At 36.4% G+C, this 23570-nt stretch overlaps 1 protein-coding gene and 1 long non-coding RNA gene across 6 annotated transcripts in view; both read right to left on the bottom strand.

Annotated features, from left to right (window-relative positions):
* Window positions 1-2080: 2080 nt before the first annotated feature.
* LOC565832 (uncharacterized) overlaps window positions 2081-23570 on the bottom strand; it is a 46089-nt gene continuing 24599 nt past the window's right edge. The window contains exons 1-10 of one of the 5 annotated variants that reach the window (XM_073914536.1): window positions 10672-10835; window positions 6644-6973; window positions 5939-6493; window positions 5617-5781; window positions 5318-5415; window positions 5167-5217; window positions 4134-4515; window positions 3874-4050; window positions 3551-3665; window positions 2081-3380 (exon numbers count right to left, since the gene is read on the bottom strand). In XM_073914536.1, the coding sequence (XP_073770637.1) occupies window positions 3341-3380; window positions 3551-3665; window positions 3874-4050; window positions 4134-4515; window positions 5167-5217; window positions 5318-5415; window positions 5617-5781; window positions 5939-6493; window positions 6644-6973; window positions 10672-10696 (1938 nt within the window). In that variant the 5' untranslated portion in view covers window positions 10697-10835 and the 3' untranslated portion in view covers window positions 2081-3340. Of the gene's footprint in view, window positions 3381-3550; window positions 3666-3873; window positions 4051-4133; window positions 4516-5166; window positions 5218-5317; window positions 5416-5616; window positions 5782-5938; window positions 6974-8408; window positions 10863-23570 lie in introns of those variants that run through there. The other 4 variants (XM_073914535.1, XM_073914534.1, XM_068223927.2 and 1 more) reach the window with 4 other exon arrangements.
* LOC137496542 (uncharacterized) lies at window positions 18671-22957 on the bottom strand. Its single transcript, XR_011016954.2, has 6 exons — window positions 22920-22957; window positions 22488-22600; window positions 19936-20062; window positions 19674-19759; window positions 19317-19359; window positions 18671-19219 (listed from the first exon to the last, which is right to left on the bottom strand). It is a non-coding gene; the product is annotated as an uncharacterized lncRNA (long non-coding RNA).

The following is a 23570-nucleotide window of genomic DNA, read 5'->3' as shown; positions in this document are numbered from 1 at the left end:
TCCAGCTAGTCAAGCCATAGACTTTTCTCCCTGCTACCCTCAGGCAGACGGTTATGCAGCATCCGGTCACGCACCAGTCGACTAAAGGAAAGCTTCTTCCCTCAGACTATCAGACTGATGAACACTTAACACATCACACACAGACTCTTCCATGCCCCTCACTACACAATCAATATGTAGCATGCACTGCACTTTAACCAATCCATACTTGAACAACACTGTCTACAACTATGAGTACACCTATTCATTGTACATATTGTTGTCAATTTTACATTTTCCTGTTTTATTGTCGAATATGCTGTTGTATTTTTCACTGTCTGTATTTTGCACTGTCGTTGTATTTATGCTATCTGTATTTTGTACTGTCTGGAGCCAGCACCTGGAGCTTTTCACTCATCATAGCACACATGCTGCTGATGATGTAACAATAAAAGTGATTTGATTTGAATTTATATATATATTAATGGAATATGATCTTTACTTCTAATGATTTTCAGCATTAAAGTAAAATCATTCATTTTGACTTAGTGTATTTTTGGCTACTGCAAGACTGATGAACTGCAAGTAACAATTGACTAGATATCTGTCAGTAGTGATACACAAATAAACAAGGAGGACGTATAAATCTCTTCATTTATTTTGAGCACTATTGCTCTCCTTATTCCTTTACATTCAGACATTTAAATTGAGGACAGAAATGTATTTAAAAGTTATTGTTGGTTACTTCTAAAAGATGCTGTAATGTTATTGACTGGTGTCTTGTGATTCTTTTAATAATGATTGAACATGTTTCTCTTTTATCTGTTATTTTTGTAGATTTTGTCTTGATGTTGCTGGACAATGAAGAACAGACAGGAACTGGACAGCCTGTGATGACAGTAACTGAGCAGAACAGCTGCTTCCACATGCGACAGCCCAAATCACACTGAGATCATCATGATAATGTTCTTCCGGGCCTGAACCCAGAGCTGCTTGTGTTCCCAATGTTTGACCTATGCAGTGTATCTGCTTGACATCTAAACAGTAGACCTCAGGTATTCAGGAACTTCTCTTGGAGTCGTATACATGAAAGCTGTCAAACACAGTCCAGTTACTCAAGTCTAAACTGTTGCTTTAAACTGAGATTGTCAAAGTATGAACAGTCTCAAAGGGTAGTCTGCAATCTTGACCAGGGGGGAAATATTTGTTGTATTAGTATATTGATAATGTAATAACAACATATTGTCTAACAGTAAAACCTTCTCAGTTGTTCCATTTGGCTAAACAGACTCCACAAATTAGTGTTAAATCATAGTAAACATAGTATATGGCACTACTGAGTTAAAGAGATTCCTTCAGCCAATAATGAATATTCTGTCAGCCCTTACTGTTTTCTTTCTTTCGTATACACAAAAGAAGATATCTTGAAAAATGCTGGAAACCTGTAACTATAGGGTACATGCCGAGCTAGTGTTTTTCCCCATACTGATAAACTTCCGGTTACCTGTTGTTGTGATTTTTATTTAAATTTTTTCCAATTTACACGGTTCCTTTTACAGCATGGATGTTGTAGTGTAATTAAAATACCTTCAGTTAAATAAACTTTGACATGAAAAAGCTTATTACTCATGCACGCCCGTCAGAATCGGCAGGCTAGCGCAGCTCCATTAAATATACTGGAGAAAAATAAATGCTCATATTATAAAAACATGGCAGGGAAAATGTCATTTAATGCAGTGCCTCTTGTACAATCTGAGACCCACTTTATATCGGATATCACTCAGCCAGTGGAGATCGCTGATTTTGAAAGAAAACCAATCTTAAATGTGCAGATTGTTTCATTGGCATACAGTTGACGGGACAAATCCTAAGTCCTATTAGCATGCTTCAGCATATACCCTATCGACTTCTTTTGTATTCGTTTTCCTACTATGGACAGCAATGGTTACAGATTTTCAGATTTTTATCTTCTTCAGTGTTCAACAGATGAAAGAACCTCATCGGTTTGTAAGCACTTGAGTAAATAGTTTAGGGAGAACTCTCTCATTAATTGAGTAAGGAGTCATTTAGAAAACTCACAGAAATGATGATCAGAGCTTCAGTTTGATTCACAGGATTTTATTTGACTTATTAACAATATATAAAAGCAATTCATCACAAAACAATTCAAAGAACAATTCATTACAAAACAATCATGAACACTTAATTATAAAACAATCAGTCTCTCTTACGACAGAACACCAGATTCATTTATGAGGTAGAAAATAGTTGAGCAGATCTTTGATGACACTTTAGAGGAGAAAACTGTGACAGCACTGGATTTCCTGATAGAGTTTCATCATTAATTCAGTTCAATTCATCTTCATTTCTGTAGCGCTTTTACAATGTGGATTGTGTCAAAGCAGCTTAACGCAGAAGTAAATTGAAACTGTGTCGGTCCAGTTTTCACAGTTGAAGTTCAGTTCAGTGTGGTTTAATTGTCACTGCTGAAAGTCCAAACACTGAAGAGCAAATCCATCGATGCGCAGCTCCACAAGTCCCAACCAAGCAAGCCAGCGGCGACAGTGGCGAGGAACAAAACTTCACCAATTGACAAATGTGAAGGAAAAAAACCTCGAGAGAAACCAGGCTCGGTTGGGCACGACCATTTCTCCTGTGGCCAAAGATCTTGTGCAGAGCTGCAGTCTAGGCACCATTCATTACCATTATTGTCATTAGTTACTCACCTCATGTCCTTAGTTCATATTCATGTTTAGTTCATATTGAGAACACAAATTAAAACATTTGAGATGAAATCTGAGAGCTCTCTGACCCTCAAACCGCACGTTCAGAAGAGCGTCGCACTGCTGACGTTTAACCCAGAGGCCTGCGCGACTTCCTCTCATTTAAACAAAGCGTGGGCACATCTGAGGTAAACGTCAGCAGTGGACACACATACAGTGCAGGACAGAGCTCTCATGGTTTGATGATTTGATTTCATCTCAAATATTTTCATTTGTTTTCTGAAGATGAGGAAAGGTGTCAGGGGTTTGGAGCTACAGCTGTCATTTTTAAACGAAACTTCTTTATGCAGAAAGAAAAACACAAAAATAAAACAAAAATAATGACTTCAGAAGTCCTGTACTGCACTGGATGTGTGTCGCCCTGCTGACGGATAACCCAGAGGCCTGCGCGACTTCCTCTCATTTAAACAAAGCGTGGGCACATCTGAGGTAAACGTCAGCAGTGCGACACACACACAGTGCAGGCCAGAGCTCTCATCAACACACGTCATGAACTGACACTGAAGAAAAGTAAGATCTTAGGGGTTTGGAATGACATGAGGGAGTAATTAATAACCGATAATGCTAGTTTAGTGACTTTAATGATGCTTTTCTCTTCTTGGGATCTTTAGTTTTTTTCTAAAATGAAGAAAAACAAGCAGAAACAACACAAAGTTATTTAAGCAGTGATATGAAGGGCTGTCAAATAAGACTTGTGACTCTAAAAAAAGCAGAAGAGAAAACAACAGGAATAGCATGAAGCAAAGAAAGAATGAAGATGTAGTTTTGTGCTCGGTGTGTTCCTCTACCTCCTCTTGTTTAACTGCTGCGCAGGATTGAACCACTCGTGCTCTTCTACCTGATGTAACTTTAGCCGGTTAACTGGATTACGGATGAAACACTGGGAAATCAGGTCCTGGCATTCTGAAAAGTGACACAGAGAGTGTGAAATATGTCTGCATACTCAAGATCCATGAACGTGTTTATATCTTACTACATCAAATTACAAAACATCCACAATGAAATAACTGTAATATCTACAGTAACCATTATATTTAATCCTTTTTTACTCATGACTGACATATTTTATTCTGTCACTGAGGCTGAGATTTATCAGAGGTGTCTTGATTACCTGTAGAGAACCTGGGGCGTATCTCAGCGGATTCAAACATTATTGAACGTTCGTCAGTAAAGGGCATATATGCATGCAAGATTTCATACAGCACGATGCCAATTGTCCAGACGTTTACTGGGTCAGCATAGAATATGGGGAGCGTGAAAACCTCAGGTGGCGTGCATATAGCAGCTCCTGTAAGAGAGACATTTTCAGAATTTAGTCATTTCATAAGACAATACTGTGAGCAAAGAATCTAACACAAAATGCCACCTCACCTTGATAATCATCGCTGTCGAAAGGCTCGCTGGTAATTGGCCAAGCACAACCAAAGTCGATTAATTTGAGCTGTAATCGGGATTTCGACACCAGGATGTTCTGCGTGTGTATATCTCCATGGAAAACTCCACGCTCAGTGCAGAACTTTACAGCTTGGATCAACTGACGCATTAACCGGCGTGCTCGCTTTTCACCAACGTCAAATGTTTCATTGATGTACTGTTCCAAGGTCTGGTATGACTCTGCGTACTCCAGACTGAGAATGAAGTTGTTCTCATTCTCAACCCAGTCGTGTAATCCGATGATGTTTGGACATTGCGGAGCATTCGCCAACTTAAGCATCACTGCCACTTCCGCGAGCACAGGTGTGGAATGACCATCCTAGAAAGAAAAACAGATTTCAAAGATATTACCAGAGCAGAATGGCACAAAAGTACAGCAACAAAATCTTCACTAAGTAAATAATCACTGAGCTCCATGTTTCGACAGGTTTGCTTGTATTTGAACATTTAATCATGCAGTTTAAGCTAAAAGAGGGCTCTACATGTGTGTGTTCTGTCCGTCTCTGTGGCTGAGCACATGCACACAACAGCACAAGCTCTCCTCAGCACTATTGAAGACATGAATGAATCATCTACACTCTAATAAATCAAGCACATCCCATGCTGCAAAAGTCACGCTACATGATTTCACTGATGTCCACGTGAAACTGAGCTGTGTGTAGAAATAAAATAAAATATGCAGACTGCTTTACAAGGGGCCGGGATATGACGCAATGATCATTTTTATCTGCATAAATGTTAAATGAATTTTCATTAACTCCACAGCCCTACATTCATGTGTTCAAAACTAATCTCTGGGTTTATTTCTTCTGCTGAACACAAAAGAAGATATTTAATGTTGAAAACCAGTAAGCAGTGACTTTAAAAGTATTTTCTGTTTCTACAATGGAAGTCAGTACAAGAGAAGGACAAGTGAAGGACGAGTAAATGGTCAGCACATTTTCACTGTTGTGTGAATTATTCAACTTACAGTGTCGAGATAGCGGTCGTCTTCATCCTTGTTGATAAACTTCAGGGCAACCTGCAGAGAAAAAACAACAAATTAAATTAAAGCAAACAAATTTAATATATTCAATAATCAGGAGGAAAATGTTGATTGAATTTAAAAAATAGTTCTCTACCTTTACTCTTTTACGATGCTTGTAAGATGCCACAAACACCTGGCCAAAACCTCCTTCTCCAATCAAGGCTCCTACTTTAAAATCAGACAGATCTAATCCTGAAAAACACAGAAAAAAAGCAGGGAGATTTACTTGGATTGTCTGGTATGAAACGGATCAAATAAATCACTCCTAGCTTTTGAATCTGGATTTAATGCAATAAGCTGAAAGCAGTAACTTCTATCAGAAATGCAGGAGTAAATTGATTACTAATTAATAATAATATGATTTACAGAAAATAGATGGAAATGATGACTTACCACGAGGAGGTCCAGAAGCCTTGTTAGCTTCCTCCAGCTCTGGTTGTGGCGTAAAATGCTGGACTATATCTGTGTCACAGCACAGGAAAGGGCGCGTTACAGCCTTCCATACTCTCTTAAAGAAAGCAGAGACTCTTTTCCCTTTCCTTCCTTTCTTGGGTTTTTCTAAAATGAAGAAAACAAACAGAAACATCTTCATGAACAGAGCTGCAGCTAGTAATTAATACATAATTAACAGCACAACAAATGACACTGTCTGATTTACAAGCTAAAAACAACAAAGCATAAAAATAACAGATGAACCAAATTCAGGATGACTCACCATCAGTCCCATCAATTTTAGAGGGGTGTTGAACAGACGGAGGCGACTCAGGACAGGCCGAATCTGCATCCGTCGTTTTCTTAATATTGGTGAGGCCATGGACACTGATTGGCTGAGGATCTTCCCAGATCTGGCCTGGCAGACACACTAGCTCAGTATCAACATGACCGGTCAGGGCCGTTGGTGACTCAGGACGGGCCGGATCTGCTGTTTGCTTGATCCTGGAGGGGCCCGGAACACTCAACGGCTGAGGATCTTCAAAGATCTGGCCTGGCAGCATCTGCTCAGGGTCAACATGATCTTCGATGGTCGTTGACTTGATTCTGGATGGTTCTTCAACAGCCAACGACTCGAGGCGGTCACAGACCTGGACTGGCGGACACATCTGCTCAGGGTCAACATGATCTGTGAGGGCCGTTGAGGACTCAGGACGGGCCGGTTCTGCATTCGGCACATCTGCTGTTTGCTTGATGCTGAAGGGGCCGGGAACACTCAACGGCTGAGGATCTTCACAGACCTGGACTGGCAGATGCATCTGCTCAGGGTCAACATGATCTGTGAGGGCCGTTGAGGACTCAGGACGGGCCGGTTCTGCATCCGGCACATCTGCTGTTTGCTTGATGCTGAAGGGGCCCGGAACACTCAACGGCTGAGGATCTTCACAGACCTGGACTGGCAGATGCATCTGCTCAGGGTCAACATGACCTGTGAGGACCGTCGAGGACTCAGGACGGGCCGGTTCTGCATTCGGCACATCTGCTGTTTGCTTGATGCTGAAGGGGCCCGGAACACTCAACGGCTGAGGATCTTCACAGACCTGGCCTGGCAGCCACACCGGCTCAAGATCTGCATGTGCTGCGACGGTCCTGAAAGGACCTGGAACAGGCAGATGCTCAAAATCATCGACATCCGACTGTGGTTCAAAGGGAGCCACTCTGTTCCAGTCACAGCAAAGGAAAGGGCGCTTTACAGCCTTCCATGCTCTCTTAAAGAAAGCAGAGACTTTATTCCCTTTCCTCCTTTTCTCTGGGTTTTCTAAAATAAAGGAAATGAACAGGAAAATATTAGAAAACTCTTTTACCACAGGTTTAAAATAGACAAACTGCTGTAAATTAGACATATAAAAGACAATCACAGAGACAACAATAATAAATGTACAATTATAATAGAAAATGTTTGAAAACTGAATTTATTTTGTGGAATTGCAAATCATTTCTATGATGTAAAATGACAAACACAAGCTGACAAATAGTCGTCAAGTCATAAATCCATATTAGACATCAGGAAAAATCCTAAAAGCAACTATTTAGCAAAAATAAACATTTCACTCCTGCTCACACAAAATGCAAACTATTATAAGAACTGATTTTGAGTCAATATTCTGAGTTTTACCAGTTATAGTTTGAGCTATTTAACAATCACCATCACAATGTTTAATCAAATTCATTTGGCCTTTTATTTGTTTGTCAGTGGGTGCTACATCTACATCTACATTCTTCCTCAAGCACAACTTCTCCACCACCACAAAAAAAAAAAAAACTAATAAAACTAAATCAACATTGTTCAGCTTTCTATTAGCAATCGTCAAATTCAAAGAGAACAATTTATCTCGCTCTGGAGCTTCAGTTAAGAAATCTGTGAGTAAATTATAACTTTAAACATTTAACAATCTGTCTTATAAATCCAAATGAAACAGAAGTCTTAATCCAGAACTTCAGTTACAGAAACAGAGCTCTAGACATTTAATAATATAGAGGTGAAGTTGGTTTTATATTTGCACATTTGTTCATTTAACAGTCTCTATATTGTTTACCATGCTAATTGAAATATTGGGTTGGAAACCGCATGTAAGTATGACTTCAAATCAACATTAGCACTATTTAATTGATTGTAAACACTGTTATACGATGATAGTCACTGGCTGTTAAAAATATTTCCCCATTTAGAATTTGAAACAATATTTTTCTATTATTATAAGAAAGTCAGAACATTCTGAGAAAGTCAGAATGTGTGAATATAAAACCAACTTTACCTCAATTGTAATAATTCATCCCTGATTGAACAAATGAAGACTTAAATATAATATTCTCACTCAGTTTGCTAAAATATAACAAATATTCCTCCACACCATCAAAAATAAGAAAATTACTGTGCAGGTCTACACATAGGATTTAAATTAAAGTAATTTTAAAATAATGTATCAGTAAAGTTAACAAGGCACAATTTCTATTGAGTGGGAATGAGAAACTTAAAAGGCAGAATGTCAGTACATAAAATATCAGCAGAGCTCAAATCACAGAGTCAGAAAATATACAATATCAGAACTACACTAAACAATTACAAACACGAGAGGTTGAATATTTGCCTTTTAGGCCAGCAAGTCGCCTTATATGGCGATATTATTATTATTATTGTACTTTTTATTAAACAATACGTGGGAATACAGCGTTTTTGTAAACTTTTATCTCACCTGTTGGGCTTCTCGTCATGGTAGAAGATGTAGGAGAAGCCATCGTGTTACTTTGATGATTATTGTTGACAAATACAGGCTCAATCAAATTAACTCGAGTACAAAACACAGCTGACATGTTATTTGCCATTTGAGATGCAAAACAAGTCGCTAAAATCGTTAATCACTGTTCACTGTACTCGTTCGTTTGTCACTCTGAGAAAATTCTGAACTTGTTCTGTCCTATGATGTAACGGCGTTCTATTTATGTCATCATAGGTGAAGTGAGCTACATTGCTTCTTTCAGACGCTTAAAAATTCAAGATATTTTTGTCACTATGAAGGTAAAACTGATATATCAGAGAACTACATTATTAACTTTTTTATTTTGTATGGGAAATATTTTATTCATAAACAAAAATTTTCCAATTCGCAGACTTATTTTTCACATTATTTAATTGAAATTGATGTTTTTATGAAATCTCTTAGACTAGTTAATAACAAGAAAAGTGATAGATTCATGGATTATTATGATAAACATTTTGGGAATATCACAGATACATAAGTCCTTGTTTCCTCTTGCTGTATTTGTGTTATGTATGTATCTCTGTTTAATTAAAAAAATCTCTGTTTTGTTTCTCTTTTAATTAAATTTTTTTTACATGTCTATATTATTTCTCCTGATCTGTTATTATCATTATGGGTTTTTTTGTGTGTGTGTGTGAAATTGGATTTTGTATGTTTGTTATTGAAGCCAATAAAAAATAAAATCGATATCAAAGAAGAAAAAATAATAATAAATAAAAATCGGTGAGGTGAGCTGTGCGGGGTGATCCAGGACGGCGCTCTGCTCGGTCAAGTTTTGTTGAGCTCCACAACTCAGTTGCTGTTTTTGTCAGATAATAAATTTACAACAAATAAAGTGTGACATATACCGTGATGAAAGCTTCAGCAATTAGCTATTATTAAATTATATCAGAAATATCAGTATAAACTGCAGCTGTACGAGCAGCACCAGCGAAGATACATTCATTATTTTTTACCAATAAATATATAAACCTGTATTAAATGTATTTATCAATAAATTTACAAACATGTATTAAAGTTTTATATCACAGTCAATAATAAGTGGACATTTGTGCTTCACATGTAAAAGGTTGAATAAGAAATATGAAGGGTTGGGCTAAAATAGTCTATAAATTATTAGTCCACAAGAGAAAGACAAAATGTTTTATGATTTATTAGGCAAATAACAAACTGGACCGCACAAATAACCTCACTAGAAATTGGCCATGTGAATATTAAAACAATAACAACAGTAATAATTATAATAATGTCCTTCCCTTTTAATGCCTCTCTTGTAAATAAGTCAAATTCACTGATAATGACGATTATTACATTATCGTTAAAATATGATCATTATCAGTGGATTTGACTCATTATAAAAACTCCATTTAAAACGTGTTGATTTATGGACTGCTTTTGGTGCTGGACACTTTTTATTCATCGTTTTGTGTTTAACAACAGCTGCCATTTATTATTAATTGAACATTTTAATTTGATAATTTCTGTATAAAAATAAAACGAATTTAATGTAATGAAATAATAATATAATGAAATAAATCCTAAAGAAATAAAAGTAAAAATGATGAATGAAGAGAAAATGCTTCATATTAGCCTAAAGACCGTGTAGTTGAACATGACTAGTTGACTTTTTTGGCAGATGAAGGAAAGTCAGAACACATGTTTTATGCTTATGGTAAATGTGTCTTGATTTATTTGGCACTTTACGTGTGTTTGGCTGTAAAAGCGCACCTACAGCTGTCTCTCTAAACTGGCGCAGGTCAGATTTTCTCCAGGTCATCATTTATTTAATTTAAATTCATTTTGTGTAAAAGAATACATTAATTAGACCTGTCCAGTTTCGTCTGGAGTGTGTCCCAGACCGCAATCTGAAGTGGTTTGAGCGATTGGATTAATATCAGATCAGAATGAAGCGAATGAAGTGAGCAGGTGTAAACAGCCTCATAACATGGACGGGACGGGATCAGCGCTTTTTGCTGTGACAGTTGACAGCGGAGGACTTCGCTTGGTAGTAAAGCCTTTATCGGACAGTTATTTTCCAAAATTGTAATGGCACAGCAGTCAAAAAATAAATAGGGAAAGTGAGGTCATGTATGAGACATATCAATAACGGCAAATATACAGGACGCCCCGGCTAATGCGGCCAGCCTAGAACCTGAACGGGACAGATCTGTTAGGAAGTAACGTCAGCCAGCCTTACCCTGTTTGCCAGTCTTTTTGAACATATGTTCAATATTCTGCGACAATGACGCTGCTGCCTGCTTTCTCTTCGTCTCTCTTGCTCTTTTCGACTCATAATAACGTTATTCACAATGGATGCCGCATCAAAGATTCAAATGTCAGTTAAAGTTACCGCTCGGTTATGTCACGTGACTCGCGTCACATCAATGTGGCTTTGAGGCTCCATGGGATTCAAACTACTGACCATATTTATTTAAAAATGTATTTATTACTAAACAATAATTTAAAAAATTACAGAAAATAATTAAAGAACGAATTCTGGACATTTTGGCCGTCGTTTAAACCACCTGAACAGCCCCTGCCTGCATATAGTGCACCTACAATTATTAGTTCTGTTTAAAATGCGTCAGAAAGACAAAATATGATACAATAAACTTGCTTTAATTAAAAAGCTCTTGTTATAAAAAATTAAATAACTATATACAGTATGACCAAATATTTTTAAGAGGCCAATCAGCTTTCAGTAAAATTTCCTTGCGTCATCACCTTTATTAGTAGGAGATACATCTTTACATTTATTGGGGGTCCGGCCAAGATGGCTACCTGATCAGACGTGTTTGTTCGAGCTCCTGCACCATAAGTATTTAGATAGTATAAAAGAACTTTTAACTTGTCGTACATAGTGTTTATCGTTTTATGTAGTTGTTAATTCTACGTTTTTCCCGGAATCGCGTTGTCATGGGGCGTAAACGTGGTCACTCAGGTAATTCTTCGGCTGATGCTAAGACGGCTAACGTTAGCGTTAGCTTTAACGCATGCTCACCGGCCACTACGGGCCATGATTATGTTGTTTCCTGCATGAGCGAAGATGATGCCTTCTGTTTAGCTGAAGAAGAGTTTCCTGCGCTGCCTGTCACTCCGTGTAAATCACCAGTCATAAAGAAAAGAGCAAGTGATGACACTCGAGTTGATATATCGTCACAGTTGTCAGACATAACTCAGTTAATCAACAGCCGATCAGACGGAATAGAGAAAAAGATCTCGGATATGTCTATTGAACTGAAAGCTGTCGTTGAGAAAGTTACTAATCTTGAGAAACGCATGGATGATGTCGAACAGCCTGTGGCTCATATGCAGCGAAGGATAGATGATATGGAAACTTATTTAAGAAGACGTAATTTGAGGATAGCTGGAATTCCTGAATCTGTGCAAGACATTCGGCTTGAAGTGGTCAAAATCTGCCAAAATGTTCTTCCAAGTGCAAAGGATAAGCTCTCAGATGTTATTGATGTGGTCCATCGTCTCGGGAAGATGCAGCAAGGTGGTCCCAAGGAGCGTCCCAGGGTGACCATTATGCATTTTTCTGTTCGTTCGTACAGAGATGCTATCTGGAAAGCCGCGAAGAATTCTTCATATTTGAAAGAGAGTGGTCTGCGTTTCATGGAAGATTTCTCAGCTGGAGACCGTGAAAGGAGAAAAAAGTTGTGGCCCGAGGTTCAAAAAGCACGTGCGGATGGGAAGACGGCCTTTTTTGTCGGAGGCAGAGCTTACATTCAAGGACAGGGAGAAATTATCCTGCATACATAAAGTGCCTTCAGACTTTTAGCATTTTGACTTTGACTTTTATTGTGCACTTTTCAAACATTGACATGGAATTGTTGCATACAATTTAGAGTCTGCCTCTTATTATATATATTTTATTTGTTATAAAAAAAAAGTTCTTTTTGCAAATTTTTGTCGTTTAAGATGGTGCTGCTCTTTTGAGGGTTTTTTATTTTGAGACCTTTTTTGGAGAATATATTTTCATAATTACAAAAGTTATCTGAGCCAACACAACTTTCCTTAAATAGGTTAATTGTTCCATTGTTTGTGTGTTCTTTAAATGTCTTTATCTGTGGTGTCCTTAAACGCCAGGGGTTTAAGAGATGCTGTTAAACGCAAGGCCTTATTTTTGTTTTCTAGGCAATTTAGTTCTGATTTTGTGTTTTTTCAAGAGTCTCATTCAGAAGTTACTGATGTTAATTTTTGGAAATCGCAGTGGGGTAGCGAGATATGGTTCTCACATGGTACAAACCACTCTGCTGGAGTATCCAGTTTAAAAAATAATTTTGCAGGTGATGTGTTGCACACTTACTGTGATGAAAGCGGGCATTATATTTTGTTACTTTTAAAGTGTTATAATGTGAACCTTATTCTTGTTAATTACTATGGGTATAATTCTAAAGCTGAAAATGATCAATTACTATTTATTTTAGAAGATAAGCTTACTTATTGGCAGTCAAAATTCCCAAATGCATATTTAGTAATTGGTGGTGATTTTAATACTGTCCTAAATGAATCTCTTGATAGATGGCCACCTGGTCGCTCGTCAAATTCAAATACAACTCTGAAAGCTTTTATGGATAGGTTAGAGCTTATAGATATTTGGAGGATTCAAAATGTAAATAATAGAACTTATACATGGAGCAATAAAAATTCTTCCAGACTTTCAAGAATTGACTTTTGGTTAGTCTCCAGAAACCTTGATAAAGATAATATTTATATTGATATCTCAACAACGCCACTAACAGATCATAAGGCTGTTTCCATTAAAATCTTATTTTCTTCTGATTCTAAACTTAACAAGGGCTGCTCTTATTGGAAAATGAACAGTTCTTTACTTGAACATAATGAGGTTAAAGTAGAGCTAGAAAGGCTTATAGGTCTTTATTGGAATAAAGCTAAACAGGAAAGCTCATTTGGTATTAATTGGGAACTGTTAAAATATGAAATTGGAAAATTCTTCAGAAAATTTAGTGCTAATTTGGCTAAAACTAAGCGTTTTGAGGAAACTAATATTGTTAGCGAAATTTCATCTATTACCGGGATCCTGCCTGAAAATCTCTCTGATAACCAGAAGGAACACTTAATTGATTTGCAATTCAAGTTGGATAATTTATACAAATTAAAAGCAGAAGGGGCTTTTATAAGGTCAAGGCAAAGGTGGCTTGAATATGGTGAACAAATGTCTTCCTATTTTTTCAAGCTTGAAAAAAATAGGTCAAAACATAACTCTATTTGTCAATTAAAAATTGGAGAGCTTGTTTCTGAAAATCCCAAAGAAATTTCCCAACATTGTTATAAGTTTTATTCCAATTTGTATAAATCAAAATTTAATCTAGTTGATCTGGATACCTTTACAACATTTCTTGGTGATATTAATTCTATTAGTAATGATGAAAAAACTGTGTGTGACTCACCAATTACTATTAGTGAGGTTAAGGAAGCAATTTTGCATTTAAAAGGTAACAAGTCACCTGGTAGTGATGGGATAACAGCCGAATTCTATAAACTATATTCTGATTTAGTATCTCCGTTCCTTCTCCAAGTGTTTATAGAAGGTTTAAACTGTTCTGAGCTCCCTGTTAGTATGAAACAAGGTGTCATTTGTTTGATACCTAAACCTAAAAAGGATACACTTCTTTTAGATAACTGGAGACCCATCAGTTTACTTAATAACGATTATAAATTGTTTGCCCTTATTTTTTCAAAGCGTTTTAAGTTGGTTTTACACTCCATTATTGATGAAAATCAGTCAGGTTTTATGAAAAATCGTCACATTTTTAATAACATTAGACTTGTTTTTGACCTAATTGATTATTCAGATTTTATTCAAGATGATAGTTTAATTTTGTTTTTGGATTTCTTCAAAGCTTTTGACACCATTGAGCATCCTTTCATCTATTTTTGTTTAGAAAAATTCGGTTTTGGACCCTACTTTTGTAATGCAATGAGTACAATGTATGCTGGGGGAAATAGCTCAGTGAAATTAGGACATGGAACTACACAGAGATTTCTACTAGAAAGAGGAATTCGACAGGGCTGTCCAGCCTCTGTATACTTATTTCTTATAGTAGGCCAAGTCTTCTGTCACTTTATTAAGGCAAGTAAACTAGATGGAATTCAAATTGCTGAACGAAATATTTTAATTAGTCAGTTAGCGGACGATACAGCCTTATTTTTAAAAGACTCAAACCAGGTTCATCAGGCTATCAAATCCATTCAGTTGTTCTCTAAAGCCTCTGGGGTTCACCTTAACCTTAAAAAATGTGAAATATTAGCTTTAAAAAACTCTCCCCTGTTATCTGTAGAAGGTATACCAGTTAAAGAAGCCGTTAACTATTTAGGTGTTGTCATTTCAAAAAAAGAACAAGACAGAGTTTTTTTAAACTTTAACCCTGTTTTCGAAAGGATAAAAAGTAAATTCAATCTTTGGTTATTAAGGGATTTGTCCTTAAGGGGCAGAGTTCTTCTTTCAAAAGCAGAAGGAATTTCTAGATTAACCTATTTTGCTTCAACCTTATATCTAGATAATAAAACAGTCAAGTCTATTGATACAATTTTATTTAATTTCTTATGGAAGAATCGTGTACACTACATGCGCAAATCTGTTGTTTTAAATTCCCTTAAAAATGGGGGTCTTGACTTTTTGGATTTCTCTTCTCTAAATAATACTCTTAAAATTAATTGGTTAAAGTTTTGTCTAAATAAACCTTCTTTCTGGAATTTTATTCCCAATTTTATTTTTGACCAACTTGGAGGTCTTTCCTTTTTATTATTATGCGATTATAAAATTGAGAAATTACCAGTGAAGCTCTCTGCTTTTCATGCTCAAGCCTTGTTGGCGTGGAAACTGATCTACAAGCACAATTTTTCACCACAACGTTATTTTATTTGGAACAATAGATGTATTTTGTATAAATGCAAGAGTATCTTTTTGGAGAGGTGGTTTGAAAAGGGTATTGTTTTAGTTTGTCAATTATTTAACACTCAAGGGTATCTTATGACATATGACGAGTTTCTTGTACATTTTAACTTTCCTGTAACTCCCAAGGAATTTTCTCTTGTTTTCTCTGCAATTAATTCTAATATTGTTTCCTTATTTAGAGGTGTAACTTGGATTAATAAGCCCATAATCAAACTAGTTGATACAGTGTGTGGTAAAATTTGTTTCTCACAGTCTAAAAATAACAATTCTATTCGCTCTCTATTTGTAAATCAAGTTGTATCTAAACCTTGCTCTATTACCTATTGGAATAATTTTGTAAGAATTCCTAAATGGGAAAGTATTTGGTCATTGCCTCACAAATTTTTGGTTACAAATAAGATAAAAGAAATATCTTTTAAACTAATTCATAAATTCTATCCGGTTAAACATTTCCTAAGTAAATTTAAAAAGGATATTGATATAAATTGCTCTTTTTGTTCTTTCCATTTGTAAACTGTACCCCACCTTTTCTGGCACTGTGGTTATGTTAAAAAGCTCTGGTATGATGCTTCTGTTTTTATAAAGAAAAGGGTACTCTTTAACTTTAATTTGCATTATGAAACTGTAATTTTTGGGTATTTTAATTATGATAATATGAATAATGAAGCTTTTGTTATTAACCTATTTATTTTGCTAATTAAGTTTCATATTCATAAGTGTAAATTTTCCAACAAAAAACCTTGTTTTACTGTGTTTTATAAGGAACTGAAAAATTACTTTTGCACTATTCAGCATAGTGCTAATCGAAAGGCCATTAAAACTGTCCAAATGTGCTCTAGTTTCAAAATATTTGATTAATGTAAAGGTCCTGCTTGATTATATTTGTAAGAATTTTTAGTTAAGTATTTATACTCTTATTTTTATGTTTGTTTTATTTTATTTTATGTATTGATGTTATCATTTACTTTCTATCACCCTGGCACTGTTTTGTTTGCTGTATTGTCATGTATATGTTGTTTAAAGCATAATAAAAAAATAAAATAAAAAAAAATCTTTACATTTATCCAAAGTCTCGCAGAAATTCAAGTGAATAAACTTTTTAAAACAACAGCAAACAAACGAGCTCATCTATAAATGTACCTGTACCATAATGAAGAAGTGGACGATGATAATATTACTCTCCATTCGTGAAATCTACATGCAATATAAACTGCTTTCAAAACAATTATTGGTTTATTTTCTGAGGATCATATTTATAATTATTTACGGTAAATATGAGATTGTTGTCGATTTTAAAGCAGGGCATTACGAAAGGTCATGTGACTGACGTCCCTGACGTCACTTCTTGCAGAAATGTAAGACCCATTGAGAGACGACTGAATAAGTGCTTATAAACACAATCAAACCCACCGCAATCAGTTGGTTGAGAGACGAGGTGACTTTGTAGAATATTTCTGAGAGGATCCTGAGATTTCTGAAGCTGTTCGAGGATTTCTGAGATTTGCCCTATTTCACAAAATGGCGATCGAGACCGGAAGTAGGGAAAACTTTGTTCCGGTAGAATCAAAGTGTAATGGCGAAAGCTAAAAGTTTTTTTTTTTTTTTTTTTTTGCTTAAAGGACAACATTTAGAACAATACAAAAAGAAATGGAAAAAAATACACACACAAAATAAAAATAATAAAAATAAAATGTCAGGGGTATACAGAACAAAACATGTACAAGACAATGTGTACATATACATACTAACAGAAAAGAGCCTTGTGAAATTACAAGATCTTGAGGGTTTCAAGTAAAAAAAGCGGTTTTAATGGCTTTTTTATTAGTGCTTTGCTTTATGATGTTTGTATAGTGTTTTAAATTCAATTAGTATAGCAGGAAAAAATGTTTTTTGATTATTAAAATTTGCATCTGTGAATATGGTACATTGTAAAAATTATCAAAAGATTTTTGACATAAGCTTCCTTCTTAATATTTTTGTTGTAGATCAAAAACCCAAAAATAGCATGTTGGTATTCTAAACGGAAATTCGGCAATAATTTTTCATTTATGAAATTGGTCATCTCGTACCATATTTTCATCATGAACTGGCAATTCCAGAAGATATGCGGCACATTTTCTGGCTGTGACAAACAAAAAGAACAGTTTTGATCTATATCTTGTCTAAACTTGGAAAGAAAATGTTTGACAGGGTAAAATTTATGCAGAATTTTAAATGAGACCTCTTTAAATTTGTTTGTAATAAAGAATTTGTTAGGCAATGACCATACCTTTTTCCAATTTAAATCCCTGATGAACCCAGACCAATACGAGATTATGTAGGGTTTACTAATTATAGGTGACTGAAATAAGGAACGTATGGCTTTGTTTTGGTGAGAAGAAAAACTAATTTTCCCACATAGTGTATGGAATAGCAGCAAATACTATTGCAAATTCTTTATGGGATACAGGAAAACTTAAGTGTGATAAAAAATTCTTCATAAGTCATTAAGTAACCTTGGGAATTTAGTACCTGTCCCACCAAAAAAAAATCATTTTTCAAACCAATTTTTTAAGAACAAGCTTTTATGTTTGTACAAAATGTTACAGTTGTTCCAAATATAACATTGGTGTGGGGAGAAGTTATGTTTGTATATTAATTTTCAAGCTAAAAGAGCTTGTTTGTGAAAGGCTGATAGTTTAATTGGAAATTTCTCTGCTTAATAGTCACACACAGCAAGTAAGGAAGACCACCCATTCGATCAAAAACAACTTTAGAAACTATATTCCAAACTGAGGAGTAATTATTTGAGAAGTATTTTAGCCATTTAATTTTGAAGTTATTATTTAAAGTAGAAATATCTAAATAGTCTAAACCACCATCTTTGTATGAATTAACTATCACAGACTTTTTAATATAATGCACTCGGTTTTTCCATAGGAATTTTATCATTATTTAATCAGTTATCTTGTTTATTTTATTATCTGTATGTAAACAGGAAGCTATGTATGTCAGCCTAGAAATACCTTCTGCTTTGGTTAATAAGACACTGCCTCTTAATGAAAGATCTCTTTGTAACCAACTGTTAAAACAATTTTTAGCAATTTCAATCAATTTTCAAAACAGAGTTAAATCAACACTTTCAAAAGGGTTGGCACACTGACACCGAAGTAAGGGTTAATTTTAACTCTGGGCAGAGTTAAAACATGTAACCACCTGGTGTAATATATTGTTATTTTATTAAACTCTCTTGAGTGTAAATATGGTAAAAAGGTCAAATAGACTGTAAATTACAAAAGAAAAAAACATTTTATTTGAAAACATTCACAACTTCAACAATTCATTCAGTTTTTAAAATGCAACAATGTCAAATATGCTTTAAATGTTTTATTGGTACAGACAGTATCAACAAAATATGTATGACCAGTGCTCAAAAAGGCTGTTTTAGTCCTTTGGACCAAACTTGATGTTTCATCAGAGCAATTTGAAAGTTCAATATAGCGTCACTCGTAGTTTTCTTCTGAACGCATAGTTTCTTCTGAAATTACATTTTAAACAACTTGGCGTGCAAATATTTCACTTCAGGTGTTTCCTTGGTCCTCCATATCAAACACAGCAGTTTAAATGAAGGTATAAATGCTGTTTCTTACTTGTGTGAAAACAAACTGGAGCTAGGAAATCTCATCAAGCATGTCCTGTGAATGAAGTGCTTCCCAGCCACAGGATGACCTTTTTATCCATGATGATGTAGTAGCTGCTGATCGCTCGTCTGGTGGTTCCTGATGCACGGATATACTGTAGGGTGATGCTCATCTAAGAACTCTTCAAGACTCCAGCATGACTAAGAAAAATGTTTGAAAACAAATTGCAATCAAATTCTATGATATATTTAAAAAAACATTTAAAGTAAATAAAACACTTAAGAAATCTAAACTCACCTTTTGAAAATCTTCATGATGATCCAAAACTTGACTCTCCCAGCTGGTTGAGGTGACAGGATATGGAAAAGTAGAAAAAACACATATATCACTGTTGGATCTCCAAAAACAATTAGGTTACCCACTATGACTAGAACTGGAAAAACAGCCAGCTGTCTGTCTAGAATCCAGAATTTAACACAACACTTGGAGCAAAATTTAGAGGAGCTTAAAATCTTTTATATCATTTAGTGATGCTGACTTCCCCAAAATATTGGCCACAGTGTAAAAAATATTCATAAACTTCATAAACAACAGTTTTCTGTAAGCGTGTGCGTGCGTGTGTGTGTGTGTGTGTGTGCGTGCGTGTTTCTTTACCAGATTCAACTTGTTAGGCCCTTTCAGGTCCAGTATTGACGCCAACTTTCCTGGAGTCTAGCAGATATTTCAGGTCCAAATAGAATCTAAAATATTAGGATAAGCAGAAGAGGAAAAGTGCAAAGCAAAGAGCAAAACATTATTTAAGTAACAGTTCACCCACAATACAAAACTTAACACCTTCATGTCATTTGTTATTCTCTAATGCTCTAATACCCTCTCAGCTTATTGTGAAACAAATACAGAACTTTATCAAACATACCTTCATTATTATCACCACATATGACCAAGAAGGTGTGCTTGGTCATTTCACCAACTCTGGAAATACACCATCCGTCTCTAATCAGCCACCGTCACAGGGTCTTGTGTTATTGTATAGAGAACTGTGGCTGTTAAAAAACAACAACACATTAGTATCTAACACATATGCATAACCTTCAGATAAAAAAGAGAGATAAACATCACAAAGTATGCCTCACACTTTTTCAGATATCTTTTGATTCAGATGTTGATTATTGATAATGAATCTACAAATCAAACCTGTATCATCTTTAGGCTGCTCAAATATGAATCAGTTGATTAATTTTACAGACAGGTGGCTGTTTACAACGCACTAAATTGTCTTTAATAAAACGGAAATGTTGTGTACAGTAGATGCTAAGTTTAGCCTATAGTTTTAAAGAGCCCATATTATGGGTTTTTGAAAATTCCCCTCCATGTAGTGTGTAACACAGCTCTAAGTGAAGTGAAGTATCCAGCTAAGGCTTAAATCTGTAAGAATACAGTGTTTAAAACTGTTGATTCATCTATAAAAGAGTTGAATCATAGTGCTTCAAACGAGTCGCCTTGATACCGACTCATTAGGTGTTTCGCCATGACGTACGAACGAAACAAAGTTTTTCACGTGCACGCGCAAACCCGGGAGATTTCAAACCTGAGGCCCCGCCCTCTGACGCAGTAACCCAGACACACACACACACACACCCACAAACACACGCACACCCACAAACACACGCACACAAACATGCCGGTCGATTGAAGTCACACTGCAGATGGATATATTGAGTCTCTACCCAAAGATGAAACATCAGCATTATAACCAAGCAGTTGGAAACTTCTGGAAGCTACATGCTACAAAGAATACTTCATCTGAGTTTGTTAAAGGAAGGATCAGTAAAGAGTAACTGATGGACGTCAGGATGGGTTTCTTCCTACATTTCTCAAGTGTAAGTACGTGCGGTTAAAGTTGTTGCCTCGTTTACTCTAGCTTGCAAATGTATTTAGTTGTGATTTGTTACTTGTAACCGCGTGTACTGTATCAGGTTAACTGGATATATTATCTTATCGCGTGCAAAGTCACGTTAAAAACGCGACGCGTGCTGTTTGTTTATGGAGCTCCGTGCTAGAGTTCTGCTCCCGCGATTTATTCGGAAATGTATTCCCGCGCCGCAGAAATCTGGCGCGGGGAGAGAGAGAGAGAGAGAGAGAGAGAGCGAGAGAGAGAGCGAACGAACGAACGAGCTCTGTGTACTTTGTGCTGTGTGTGTACAGACAGCTTGGCTGTCTGGACTGTATACTGGGTGATATTTGGTTGTGTTCTCCGCTCTAGCGGGACCGGGCGCGGCGGGCAGAAAAAGGAGCGGGTTCTCAGGCTAAAACCTGGCGGGTGCGGGCTGAAGCGGGAGCGTTGTCATCCGGAGGTGTGTGTGTGTTTTTGTGTGTGTGTGGTATGGCGAGTACACGACTGTCTCCTTCGTTCGGTTATCCGTGGCACTATCCACTCGCCATAGTGTGGCAGCTAAAGTCCACGCCTACACTATCGAGCGTGTATGAACTGTGATTACTTTTTAAATTGCTGATTAGCTATTGGCCATTTCCCTCTCTGACTGAAGGCAGTCGACCAATCGCGACAGACTGTCATCGGTCCAATCAGCGCAGATTAGCTCCGCGCTAAGGAGGGGTTTGGGAACAAATGAATCACTGGACGATTCATACAGGAGTCGCTGGGATAATTAGATAAAAATAAATGCAGATTATAAGACCATGAAAGTGTTTTTTGACCTTGCATGCATATTAGACTGTTGTTGGAGACCCTTACAACCAAGATATGACCTTATTTCATGTATAATATGGGCTCTTTAAGCACAATATCATGCTGGAGAAAAAGCTTGACTAAGATGTTCCTGACTACAGAAATAGCCTAACTTACTAACCTCATACATCCCGAGTTGGGAAAAGTCATTTTCGGGGAATACAGAGTTGATTTGCGGGAGGTAGCGGGAGAGATGAGTACCTGAAGAGCAATGGGATGAGTTGCGCGCGACGTACATAAAGAGCGGTGGGGGTGACTTGCGCGCGACGTACCTGAAGAGCTGGGAGGGATGCGGTGGAGAGGGGTGTGCAAAGTGTTAAATGACCGGGCGGGAGACGCGCGATTTCTGGGAGATTATCATTCATTTGCGGGCATCTACTTGGGCATCTGGGAGTCTCTGTGCATTTGCGGGATAACGTTAACGTTAGTCCCGCAACTTCCGGGAGACTTCTGTAACGTTAAATGTCTGATAATGTGCAAACGCGGTCATTTAAAGACATTAATATTAACATTCCGACTTTAATGGTTGTCAACACTTAATATAATTCAAGCTTACGATATCACGCGAGTCTATGGACTAACGGTATATGGACGGCCACGAAAGAACCAGTTTAAAAGGGCCGCGGTGTTTAAAATAACCAATTTAACGTACACGAATAACAAACAATCATATGTTTCAGTCAGGAAGCCTTTAACAAGTAAGCATATGTTGATTTACTCACCAGATATGTTTTAGAAACTCTCCAGAGCTTATGGAAACCGTCCTGTGTTCCTGTTTGCATCCGGGCAGAGTAGGCTAGGCGGCTCGGAGTCCGGGGATTCCCTCGCTAGTTTGCTTCGAATTAAAGGAGAAGTGTCGATTTTATTTTACAGGTGGCTAACAACGCACAAAATGGCATTAAGCGTGACAGAAATGTGTTGAACATGTACATTTGATGTTTTTATGCACTATGTATGCGTGAGCATATATAAAACATTCTTGAAAAGAAGTGAATAGTAATGCAGTTAAGCTAGATACACAAACGACCATGAATGAACCGCAGAAGATTAAAATTGTCACTCCATTCTAAAGTTATTAGCTTAACAATATGTTTACAACTGTATTTCCTTAAAGAAAGTCAGTAAAATACCAACATTTAGGTAGTTTGACTCACCAGTTGCTGTTCTAAACCTCAGATGGAAAATGGCGTCTAGAAAATTCTTCAGTGACTGGGGCTGCATTAATTCCCGGATGTTGGAAAATAACACCACCAAGTGTTGAAAACTTAGCTCCTTGATTTTCGCACTGAATTAAATCAATTCTAACTCTTATTATATTCATTTATTAAAATCTAACTCTTTAACGTCAACACTTTACTCTGAAATGCTTCAACACCGAGAATTTAACTCTGATGAATTTGCTGTGTATGATCTCATTAGTGGAAATTGGAGAGTCGCAAAACATTTTGTCTTCTTGACTAATTTTCTTTATATTACCTAATTGTTTACAGAAGGCCGACACATTAGTTTCATTATATGAGAAAGAATAAAGATTAGAATAATAACTGAAGCAGAAATTTGAAATTGTATTAAAATTATCTGTGATGTTACCATTAACATTTAACTTAGAAATTGAATTTAATTTCGCTCTAGACTTTTCGAGTTTAAAAAAGTAAGCGGACATCCGTTCGCCGTGTTCCAACCAATTCTTTCTTGACCTTACAAAAGCTCCTTGGGCTTTCATTTTGTACATAATATCAAGTTCAGTTTGTAGATCAGTTAAGCGCTGTTTTTTTAAAGATGAAATGTTATCAGGTGGAATACTG

The sequence above is a fragment of the Danio rerio genome, chromosome 10, assembly GCF_049306965.1.
Source record: "Danio rerio strain Tuebingen ecotype United States chromosome 10, GRCz12tu, whole genome shotgun sequence".
NCBI classification, from domain to species: Eukaryota; Metazoa; Chordata; class Actinopteri; order Cypriniformes; family Danionidae; genus Danio; species Danio rerio.
Note: the sequence above shows the minus strand (reverse complement) of the source record. Positions and strands in the feature narration are given on the sequence as shown.